Here is a 12,839-nt window from a genome sequence, read left to right as displayed (position 1 = left end):
ACCGTAGAGGTTACTGAGTCCAAATGTCTCATTTTGTAGATGAGGAAACAGGCTCAGAAAGGTTTAAGTCACACACCTAATAATTATCAAAAGTGAGATTTAAACCTATTCCTTCCTGACTCAAGCGCAACATTTTCATCTGCTATGCCAACTTGCCACTAACATTCTATGTCACACCACCATCATTTGGATACAAATACTGTTTGTTATCAACCTGCACATCACAAATGGAGGAACTTGGTCAAATTAAGGTCATGTTACTTACCCAAGATGGTACCCCATTTCAGTTCATGTTCTTGGAATAGAGACAACGTGGCATAGAGTAGGGCAAGTAGATGGCACAGTTGATAGAGCACCTGAAGTTCAAATCTAGCCTCAGGTATTTACTGCTGTGTGACCCTGGACAAGTCATTTCATCCTATTTGCCTCAGTTTCCTCATCTGTAAAATGAACTGGAGAAGGAAATGGCCAACCATCCTAGTAGCTTTGCCAAGAAAACCCCACATGGGGTCAGACACAATTGAACAACCATAAAAACATTGCTTTTAAAATTAAGCCTACAACTGTTATTCTAGTCTAGTGCTCTGACTCAACAGCCAGCCTGCCTCACCTACTAAATCTTCCCTTGATTTTAATGATGAACTTCAAATCACAGTCAATCTCTTATAATGCCCAGAAATGATAATAATGCTATTTTAAAAATTGTAGCCTATCCATCCACACACATGCAGACATAAAATATCCGTCCAGCTGCTCTCCTCTAGGCCATGTTGCTTCTTGATTCCAAAAATTATGTTACATTGAATTCTCCCTTATCCAGTTGGTTCTCCTACCTTACACAGAAGTATGAGGGCATAGTTATTTGAAATGAAGAGACCCAAGTGAACTAAATAACTAGAAAGAGTGTGTGTATGTATCTGTGATATATATACAGATATATATATGAGTCATATATATATAATACACATACTAAAGAAATATTGACTCATCCATATATATATATATATATATATATATATATATTAACGCTTGTGTTCATCTTAGAATCTATACTAAGGTTCACTTCCAATGCAAAAAAAGCAATGAAGACTAGGCAATTGGGGTAAAGTCACTAAGTCACACAGCTAGGAAGCATCTGAAGCCAGATTTGAATCCAGGACTTCCTATCTCTTAGCCTGACTCGCTATCCACTGAGCCATCTAGCTGATCCCTTAAATATCTTTTGGGGGAAAAAAAAGGAAAATCCCACCAGAGCAGCTATATTATTTTTCAGCTGCACTTCTTCCATTTTTATGACATAATTACCCCTTTTGCCAAGTGTCATGAAATGACCCCAATATCTTCTCCAGGGTAGCAGTCCCAGGTAATATAAGCAAGGATTCACTGTATTTTCTCTCTAGATTCTAACTTTCTGACTCCTCTGTCAGTCCAGAATAAAAAGAGGAAAGCAAATGGAACATGCACTAAGGGAGGGATGGAGGCAGAGATTAGGAACTGCTCCTATTATATGTGGTTTCTAAGGTCTTTAGCTAGATGACTGAGTCATTGACTCAAAACAGAAAAACAAATTAAGTCAGAAAACCGAATATTATAGTACATGAGCCCTGACCAGAGATTACTAAAAGGAAGCAGTTCCTCAATTTGAAATAATGGAGAGTGGTCCTCTCAGCAATAAGCAAGCAATTATTAAATACCTACTATGTGCCAAGCATTGTGCTAGTCTAGAAACACACACATGCAAATTAAATGGTCTCTGCCTTCAAGGAGCTTACATTCCATTGAGGGAAAAGAACAAACACATCCAAAAAAATAAATACTATATATATAAATATAATAGATTTATATAGATTTATACAAATATAAATATATATTAATACAAATATGTATATATATGCATATATACATATATATACACACACATATATATGTGGGTAAGGGAATTGGAAGCACTAGAGACATGAAAAATTAGTATAGGTCTTGTGTGGAATGTGGTACATGAGGTGAGCCTTGAAGGATGCCAAGGCAGATGTGAGGAATAATTGGATTCTGGATGTGGACAGTTTATGAAAATTACTTAGATGGAATATGGAATGTTGTATATAGGAAACAGCAAAAAAAAAAAACCAGTTTGGATGGAATACAGATAGCAAAAGAGTATGAATGAGGGTAATATGCGATAAACTTGGAAAGGTTAACTGGAGCCAGACTAGGAGTTGTATTTTTTTTTGTAGTGTCAAAAGGGAGCTACTTTGAGTTTTAGGGGGAAAAAGGAAGGGAATGATTGTCTTTGTGCATTGGGAATATCTTTTTGGCCACTACATGGAGGAAGGACCAAAGAAGGGAGAATCCACTGGGGAGGCTATTACGAAAGTTCAGATAAAAGTAATGACTGAGTTGATTGTTGTGTGAGTAGAGAATAAGTGATACAGGGGGATATGTTAAGAATGTAGTATCAATAAGACATAACTGATAGGATGAGAGTGGGTAAGGAAGAGGTCAGAGTCAAGGCTTATTCAGGAGTTGGAAATCTGGATGCCCAAAAAGATGGTGGTGCTATCCTATCAACGATGGCAGGGTAGTTAGGAAGAGGAGAAAGAGGGTTTGAAGGAAAAGATACTAAATTCTATCTTGCCCATGTTGAATTTTAGATGCCTACAGTTGGTGATGTAAGCCTGGAATTTAATAGATAAAGATGAGATATAAAGATGTGAGTCTAATCTGAAAAGAAATGATCGTTAAACCCACAAAAATTAATGGGATCACCAAGAAAGTGTAGAGTGAGAAGGCTCAGGAGAGTCTCAGGAAATAATTGGGGGGACTGGAAATGAATTGTGATTCAACAAGGAAGGCTTACAAGAAGCAGACAAGAAGAGAATGAAAAGAACAGTGTAAAAAAATTAGAAGAAGATCCTGGGAAAGGTGGTCAGCAATGTCAAATGTAGCAGGGAAGTGAGAAAGGATGAAGAGTGTAAACAGCAAATCAGATTTGGTCATTGAGAGATCATCAATATCATTAAAGAGAGCAATTTCGGTTGAGTGAAAAGTTTTTATATATTTACTGGAGTATGTGTGTGTCTATTTATTTACACAAACACTTGAAGGAATTCATGAAGGATTTATTATTTTTCACCAGTAGAGAAAATTCTCTCTCCCCAGGCAGATCACAATGCATCAAAAAATTTAGCTGATAACTCCTAAGGAGTTGCCTGAGGCACAGAGGTTAAGTGACTTTCCCAGGGTTACATAGCAAACAAGTGTCAGAGACAGTATTTGAACCCAGGCCTTCCTGACTACAAATCCAACATTCTTAATGGTGCACCCTATCACTGTTTCTTTCTATCCCCTCTTTCTTCTCCTCATACTAGAGGTCACAGAAAATACATATCAAATTCATGCCCTCCTTGGTCCACCCATCTTTAATGGAGGACCAGTTACAACTTTTTTAGCTGGTTGAACTCTTCATAAGTAAATGATGAAAGAGTGCTACTCAAAAGAAAAGAGAGAACAGGGGGAAAAACATAGCCGTGGATATACCCTCTAAAGCTATCTCTACATAGTTGGTAGCTGAATTTTAAGAGAGGTCTGATACTACTGTGCAAAAGAAGAAACAATTAGTTAACAAATTCATTATTTCCCAGAGTGATAATGCAGGATAGAGGAAATGTCAACATTTCCAGAGACTCAGACTCAAATTCATGCACACACACACACACACACACACACACACACACACACACCACCTTGAGTACTATCACAAATGAATTTTGAATTTGCCCTGAGGATTGAATGACTTAAAACTTATTGAATGTCCATGGCATCCTCAGGCCTGATAAAGGACAAAGGAAAATTACAGTCCCTGCATCTTAATGAAACAAATTAAACAATGAAGAAATTTCTTCATCCCGATTGTCTTGGGTTTTAGTGGAAATTTTCATTGATAGAAGGATTATTAGAATTTCTTTGAGTTTATAAACTCCTTAAGGGCAAAAATTTGCATGTGGTAGGCACTTAATAAATACTTTTGGATTGGATTTGGTTGGGCAGATGTCATTGTCCTACTTCATTTAAGTTTGCTTCCCAAGATGAGCTATTTTTGATGTTAAATTTCAAAAAAAAAACCAGGGAGAAGTTGATTTAGGATATGCAAGACAAGCTATTATCGAGAGGTAAAGTTGACATAGTCTTGGGTAAAAATCTAGGTGAATTACAGAGGTAAGGTTGAAAAAAATATTAATAAACTGAGTCAAAGTCAGAATTTACAGGCTCTTACAGCAATGAGCATAATTATTATTAGTAGTAATATTATAGCTAGCATTTCATTGAGGTTTGCAAAGCAGTCTACATATATGGCGTCTCATCTGATTTTCAGAACAACTGTGTGAGGTCAATTTTATTATTATTATTATTATTATTGCCTTTTCATGGATAAGGAAACTGAGGCTAGGAGAGACCAAGTAACTTGAACAAGGTCTCACAGCTAGAAGATATGTAAGGTGGAATATAAACTTGTACCTTCTTGATTCCAAGCCCCACACTTTCTTCACTCCTTCATCTAGATATGTGGATATGGCTCTTCACAAGACATAGTTTTGCTGCCCCCAAGAACTCTTCTCTCCTAATTTCAGAACTGGAAGAGTACCCTAGGAATATAAAAGGCATGAGCTTCTCTAAGCAACTGGTTTATAGGAGAATATAATGAGATGCCGCCAGAGGAAGGTGATCCATCATGAGTGTTTAAATGGGTTGTCCCAACCCCATTTACCAACAGATAATTTCCTTCTTTGGCTGTTCATAGCTTAGAGTGAACCAAAAATCTTCCTTCATAAAATAGACTCTTGGATTTAAGCCTGAGACTTTCCAGCTTTAGATTAACAGCTTACATATTCCAACTACACCTGGGCCTTGGTCCACCTGGGTTTGCTTCTTAGGAAAAGAACAGTAGGATTCCCATTTTGCTCCTAGATGAGAAACACACTGAGGATCCTTGCCTTTCCCAAGGCCACAAAAACTGCTGCTGACAGCCCTGTATGGGGACCTGAGGTCTTGGCTCTCACTCCTTGTTCAATCCTCTATGGTGCTCTGCTCCCAGGCTACTAGAATTGGGCTCCATGATACTGAAGAAAGATCAGTGAGTCTAGAATCAGAGATTGTTGTTGTTTGTCAGTTGTGTCCAACTTTTCATGACCCCTCTTGGGGTTTTCTTGTCAAAAATACTGAAGTAGTTTGCCATTGCCTTCTCCAGCTCATTTGACAGATGGGGAAACTAAGGCAAACAGGGTTAAGTGACTTGCCCAGCGTCACAGCCAGGAAGTGTTCAAGGCCAGATTTGAACTCATGAAGAGGAGTCTTTCCGTTTCTGGGCCCAACACTCTATCTACTACACCACCTAGGTGCCCTGCAGTCACAGAACCATGGTTCAAATTCTGACTCTGCAAATTCCTTCCTCTGTAAATTCTTATCTCTATGAACTTGGTCTCATCATTCCTTGTCACTTCAACTGTCCAGCTCTCCATCTGTGATACGAGATCTGACTAGGACACAAAGTGGCAAATAGAGAAATTAAAAACAAGAAAGGTTCATTGTCCTTAGCTTTTTGTTTTCCTTCATTTTTAAATTATAGTTAAAAACTTACATGTATATTTGTTTCACTAGTTCAAGTCTATTATTATAAACGCTAGAATTTCTATAGTGCTTTAAGATTTGCAGAGTACTTTACAAATATTATCTCATTTGATCCAACCATAATCCTGGGAAGTAGGTGCTATCAACATCCCCATTTTACAGATGAGAAAATTGAGGGAGGCAGAAATTAGAAGCCTTAGCCCCGGGTCCTACAACTAGTAAGGGTCCAGGAGAGATTTAACCTCAGATCTTCCTGATTATGATAGCTAGCATTATATATCTTACTTTTAAAGTGTGTGAAGTGCTTTTCAAATTATCTTTTTAAACTATCTCATTCAACAAAAGGGAATTGAGGGTCTTACCCAGTGTCACACAGCTAATAAGTGTCCAAAGAGAGATCTAACCACAGATCTTCCTGATTATAATAGCTCACATTATATATATATATATATATATATATAGTGCCTTTAAGGTATACAAAGAGCTTTACAAATATATCTCATTTTACACATAAAGAAACTGAAGCAGATAATGGTTAAGCGACTTACCCAGGAAGGGTCTGAGGCAACATTTGAACTCAGGTCTTCCTGACTCCAGGTCCAACTCTCTCTATCCACTGAGACTCCTAGCTGCCTCTGGCCACAGAAATCTATCCGCACTTTCCTTGTCAGTACCCCAGAGGACTGACGCTTTTCCACTGTTTTCACTGATGTCAGCATTTATAAGCAGCTAACAGTGTGGCTTTTCTCTCGTCCTTTCCCCCCATCCCTGTCCCTTGCAGATGATCGACATGATGTACTTTGTCATCATTATGCTGGTGGTGCTGATGAGCTTTGGGGTGGCTAGGCAAGCCATCCTCTTCCCCAACGAGGAGCCTTCGTGGAAGCTGGCCAAGAATATTTTCTACATGCCCTACTGGATGATTTATGGGGAAGTGTTTGCAGACCAGATAGACCGTAAGCAAGTTTATGATTCTCATACACCAAAGTCAGGTATTTAACTTCAATCCAGTGATGTCTTTTCCAAGATCGTTTGTTTGTTCTCAATAAATGGCTCAAGAGAGAGGGCTGTTTCGGGACTTGGATTCTTGGAGGAAAATCAATCCCAGAAGGTACACAGCTAGGAGTAGTGAAACCTTCCTTGGGTACTTGTTTCTGATGGTGTCCTCTATGTGACTCAGGTCTGCCAAATTTTCTAATTTCAAAGAGATGAATTATTTTTAAAAAAAAATCAACTAATTCCCTTTTGGGATTTTGAAATCCTAGGACCATGTGTTGAGTGTGTGGATATCAGGGATACGTTATGCTACACCCAGCTCTTTGCACCCCCTTTTTAAAAAATTAAGTCCCTGGATTTTATTTCAGAACAAATTCAACACGACCATGAGTATTCCAGTGTGATCAAAGAAATCTATAGGGTATTTTCCATATACTGAAATCAGTTCCCCAATTTCTTTCCCCAAATATCTTAAATGATATACTATTGCAACTCAGTGGAGTCGGCAGATCTTGAGCTTTCATTTGGCTGGGAGTATGGAAAATGCCTTAGGTTATAAATTGGAGTTGCCTGCTACTGTATGCCAGGGGTAAAAAGCAGCTATACCCTGAAGTGATGCCATGTGAGAAACAAAACCCAGCAGGACCAAGCCAAAGAAGGCCCTGCTCTATGCTGCTTCCAAGGGGGCCCCATCCCCTTTTTTCTGGTACTTGAATATGCATGTGTCCTAAAAATCTTTTCAAGGTTTCAGTTTGCAAGAAAAAAAGTCAGGGAACACCAGGTTTGGGGATGCATGGGAAGAAAGCATCAGGAATAAAGGCATTGCTCAGTATGGAGGAATCAAATCCTTGGAGCAAGTTTTTCTACCTTTTCCCTGAGGAATTTAGATCCAGAAATAACATCCTTCCTACACTGTCGAATTAACATTTTTTTAAACAATGTTGCTGACAGGCCAGCCAAATGAGCACTGGACTATATGCATGGATTAAGGTTATATAACCAGGTGGTGATACTTATTAAAAATTAGGAAAAGAGAAATAGTCAGTATTCTGCCCCTTAAAGGGCCCAGACCAGGAAATCAAATTCAGAGCATTGAGTGGTTTGATTCTACCTCCTTCATGAGCAGTGAGTATAGGACTGGCCTCAGATTCCATATTTTAAATCCTTTTCCTTTCATCTCCAATCCCTCTGGAATTTGGATAAATTCTCCTCTTGGACTGAGAAATTTAAAGCCAACAAGGAGTCTTGGAACACCTGATGGAACAAATGTTCATTTTTATGAGGATGAGCTGACTCTCTTGAGAATAATGTTAACTCCATCATTCCCAGATAGATTCTCAGGTCAGCAGTCAGTCAACAAACATTTATAAAACGTTTACTCTGTGCCAGGCCCAGTGCTAAGCCCTGGAGATTTAAAAAAAAAAGAAGAAGAAGAAGGGTAAAAAGTAGCCCCTTTATTCAAGGAGCTCACATTCTAATGGGAGGGGGTGGATTATACATAATAAAAATGTATATATAAGATGTATACAGAGTAAACTGGAGGTAATGTCAGAGGGCATCCCTCACAGAGTCACCCATGTGCCTTCCTTACTCCAGGCCTCTCAGGAAACAGGGAAAGCCCTTCTGAAAACCTCTTTCCACATGGTCCCTAAAAAAATCTCTTCAATAGTTAAAAACCCATCTTTTTTCTTATTTCTTCCTTGAAGAAAAAAATTGAAATTGTCTCCAAGAAATTGCTTTTTCCACTTGGTTCTACCGTTTATCTTTCTGGGTTTCCATTCTTCCAAATTGTTTCCTTGGTTCTTCCAGGTGTTAGAATATCATATAACCATTGGAGGCAGGGGAGGTGGGGAAGAGGGCTGGGCAAGTCCATTGGGATGTAGGTTTCTTTATAAATGGGAGTTTCTATGTCCCTCTACGAGTGGCCATTTATTGATGTTGTACTAAGGACCCAGCCTAGTGCAACAAATGCCTCGGTCTGGCTGAATAACAGGATTTATTTTTATTTTTATGTTTTAATGAAGGGCTGATTATAGTTTAGAACTCCAAAACCTGATGAGGGAAGAATTTGTTTGTTTGTTTGTTTGTGTGAATGTAGTCTGGCAAGGTACTTTCTATACCATTAATTTTATCTATAATATTATACATGTGCGAGAATTAATTGCCTCCCCTACTACTGGAATTTTGAGGAATAAAATAAACAATACTTTGATGAAGTGGCCCACCACTAGATAATAACTCTTGACATATCTCTCCCCCCTCCCGCCCCCAGCTATTTACCTCCTCTTCCTCCCCCTACCCAAAGTTCAGAAATTTACTTCAATATATTCTTTATACTTGTTCTAAGCTAAATCAGCCACTGTTTTTCTGTCTAGAATACTCTAGAGTATTTGTCCTTTCTCAAATGTGTATGGAACAGTATCCCTAATCTGTTATTCATCTCATTTGAAAATACTGTCCTTTTAATGAATGGATTTGGGAGGCAGAAGACCAATGGACTTGGTTCTGAGGCCCAGTTCAGGCATTTACTTACTCCTTTCATGACCTTGGGCAAGTCCCTTTACCTCCCCGGACCTCAGTTTCCTCACCTATAAAATGGACTGGATTCCCTGTTCAGGCTCCTCCCAGCTCTTAATCTATGATCCTATGATTTTCCACTTGACTGCATGGGAGGAACTCAGTAAGAGCAGAAATCTCTCTCTCTCCCTTTCCCCCTAGACAGTCAGAAGCATATTCAGAGAGCCCCAAATAGAGAGATATTTGAGAAAGGTACAAATCAGGTTTGCTACTATAAAGTGTGTTGCCTCTTTTCTGTGCCAAATCCAGGTTGGTTTGTGAAGCATGCATTCAGGCTGATGGGATCTCGAATCAACCCGGACCTACCACCCTGCAGAGGGGCTGCCCATGCTGTGAATTTGCTCTTTGTGGGGGCTTTTCCTTTCTCTCCCAAAATGCAACACCTCTAATACACATCCTCCAAAGCAACTCATTTCTAACCCAATGCACGTGCTCTGTGTCTAACTTTTTTTTTACTCCAAAATGGCTGCATCCATTTCATGTTTAAAAAAAAACCCACTTAATTGGAATGTATATGGATGTGACAATGCACCGAGACGGGTTACCTTCAGTGTGACACCTCAGAAGTGAGGCCAGCTTTGATACCCTCACTTCTGGGAACCAGGGTTTTTCCTCTGTACGATTTATCATTTTTCTAGCCGCTTGTGTTCAATGCGGTGGCCGTAGATAGTATGTCAAAGAAATGAGAAAACAAGACTTACTTAATAATGCTTTCTAAATGTGCTTGAAAGAAAGCTTGAAAAGGGGGATGGGAGGGTGGCCAGGGAGGGAATGAAAGCGCTCAGAACAACAGGACGGAGGAAAAAAGAGCCTTTTTCCTCTGAGTAGTTTTTGAAGACTCGGCCAGAGGACAATAGAGATTTCTCCTAGTAGCCAGGGAGAGAGCTCATGCTTTTTACTCCTCTTCAAGGGGGCGAGTAAGGAGGGGGAAGAGCAGAAAGGAATAGGCTAATGATATAATAATAATATAATAATGAGTTCATTACACTGTAAAATTTTAAGTAACGGGGACATGACTGGCCTGTTTTGAGCCAATTGCCTTTAAGTGTATGGGTCAAATTAAGAGATGTTTTTCAATAGCCAAAATAGCATCCATGAATGAAGTAGTTTGGTCTCTCCATCATTGAAGACATCACACCGATATCGATTAATGTACTCTGACATAAAGATGGGTGATGTGAAAAAAATACATATTAACTTTTCATGCTGGAACGTGATCCCTTCTGAGTAAGAGGGAGAGACACCACTCTGGGGCAGGGAACAAATGGGGAAGAGTTCCACCAGAGCGATGGGTAATATGGCAGGCACCGGCCAGTGCTGTGTAGAAGCCGGCGTTAGGCGGCATCTCATCGTATCTAAAATCCTACATTCCTCTATTTGTTGGTGGAAACCTAGTCAATATCTTTTGAGTTAGCCATGAAATGGGGGGAGGGGGCCAGAACACTGGCTCCACCTTTTCTCTGAATGAAGAAGACTTCCATTTCTAGGGTTAAAGCCTTCCACACATTCTTATTTCACAGTCTAAAGCAGGGGACGAGTCGGAACGAATCAGCAACTTAGATACATTCAGTGGAGTCTAAATTTAGACTTCTGACATCCTGAATATTTTTACAAATTTACAGAGCCCAGTCAGTCATTTAAAAGCAGGACACTCAGAAGTGACTACTTTGACGTTGTTCTCTACTACACCTCCGTCCTTTTGGATTACAATTGAGCTATCGAGCCTACTTAGTGGACGGGTCAAATCCATTTTTGTTTATTGACTGTAATGTCAACATCATGTCTGACAATTTCTAACAGGAGATCTAGTGTCACAGCTAAGCACACCATTTTATTGCTTTTACAAAAGGCTTACTAGAAAACAGTCGAAGCTTTTCTTTTTTTTTTTTTAAACATTTCTGTTGACTCAACAGATCTGAAAGAATTTTTTAAATGCTGCTTTTTAGTTGGTAAACTAGGGAGCAAATATGCATATAAAGCCAAAACACGAGAATGCATTGGTTTTCTGACCCACATTCTATATTTTTTTCTACACTTTGGATAATAGAAGGGAACAGCCAAGATACCTTTTTTCTTTTTTCTTTCTTCTTTCTTTTTTTTCCCCTCTCTTTGAACTTGTGATTTAAGTTGTGTAGGGAACATCTATTATGAAGACTCCAGATCAGACACTCAATGTCCATTTATAGTCCCAGAGAGTTACCTGGAGAGCCAAGGGGTTACGGAATTTGCCCACAGAAATACAGCTAGCATGTGTCATAGACAAAACATGTCTTCCTGACTCCAAAGCTGGCCTTCTATCCACTGTGCCACTTGCCTTTATGATATATTATTTGGTTTGTATTAAGTTGAAAGATGTTCTATATTTCAACTTTGGAATTCCGATCTTGAAACTTAGGGCAGTGTGTGCACTCATTGCTGATTATATCTAATGGATTCAGTGCCATACCAGAGAAAATTACCAAAACTGTATTAGCATCTTTGGCAGCCAGAGTTATAGAGCAATGTTGCCTGACCAAAGAAGAAAATTTAAATAACAAAAACTAAATACTGCTCTTAAGATAATATCAGCTTTGTTTCTTTTGTTTTTTTTTTTAAGTTAATAGTATGGTTGTAAAACTAAACTGAAATAAAACATGCCCTTGTATTTAATTTCAAAGCTTGAAGACAGCAAGGTCCCAGTGACAAATTATATGTACTATCTATGAACAAACCTATCCCAGGAGAGAGAGGTTCATCACCAATGGGTTGGCCACTAGGTGATGAATTCTTTAGTTATGGCAGCCCTTGTTACAGATTAAAAAAATATTTTAAAGGCCCCAGTCACATATGGTTCCCTCCAGCCTAAAGGCCTAAAGCTTAGTGACTTGTGGCAGAGACTCAGTATATAGGGAAGCCAGTTCTGAGAACCACCTAGTTTTTAGACGATCAATAAACATCACTTTTTTTTTAAATTTTAAACCCTTAACTTCTGTGTATTGACTTATAGGTGGAAGATTGGCAAGGGTAGGCAATGGGGGTCAAGTGACTTGCCCAGGGTCACACAGCTGGGAAGTGTCTGAGGCCGGATTTGAACCTAGGACCTCCTGTCTCCAGGCCTGGCTCTCAATCCACTGAGCTACCCAGCTGCCCCTAAACATCACTTTTTAACTGTTAGTATTCTAATATTCTTTGTCCAACTGCCAATGAATTGATACAATGCTGAAGGAACAAAAATAGATCCATATGGACATTTTCTAGAAATAAAACTAAAAGATGTAAATAAGGAGATGTAGCCAGGTGGAAGAAAGGGTTCACAGGTTCTCCTAAGCAAATGTAATAAAGGAATTGGTGGGATTTGTTTCATCATATTCCCCAAAACATCAAGAAACTACATTTTATGAGACAGTCACTTGGCCATCAGCTCTCACAATATTTATGATCAGTATAAGCAAAAAGATGACCATGTAGATATAGCTTCAGCTTATTTGCCAGCATGATGTTGCAGAGAATGACAAAGAAAACAAGATGAATATTGTGCAAAAATGCACAAAATCAAGTAAACATACACCTTAAGACTTGGTTACTTCGTTATGTAAATAGCCACAGGGGGAGCTGGCTAAAAATTATGTTTAGAAAAGGTGGTTTGGCAAAGTAGATGAATCCAT

The 12,839-nt window shown here is 39.0% G+C and overlaps 1 protein-coding gene across 2 annotated transcripts in view; it reads left to right on the top strand.

Moving 5' to 3' along the window:
• The window catches only part of TRPM3 (transient receptor potential cation channel subfamily M member 3), a 1,135,309-nt gene that overhangs the window by 1,053,945 nt on the left and 68,525 nt on the right, over positions 1-12,839 (top strand). For both annotated transcript variants that reach the window (XM_044659442.1, XM_044659449.1), the window contains one exon: positions 6,404-6,578. In XM_044659442.1, coding sequence (XP_044515377.1) covers positions 6,404-6,578 — 175 coding nt within the window. The remainder of the gene's footprint in view (positions 1-6,403; positions 6,579-12,839) is intronic.

Source organism: Gracilinanus agilis, chromosome 1 (assembly GCF_016433145.1).
Source record: "Gracilinanus agilis isolate LMUSP501 chromosome 1, AgileGrace, whole genome shotgun sequence".
Classification (NCBI taxonomy): Eukaryota; Metazoa; Chordata; class Mammalia; order Didelphimorphia; family Didelphidae; genus Gracilinanus; species Gracilinanus agilis.
This window is presented reverse-complemented; position numbering and strand designations above follow the sequence as displayed.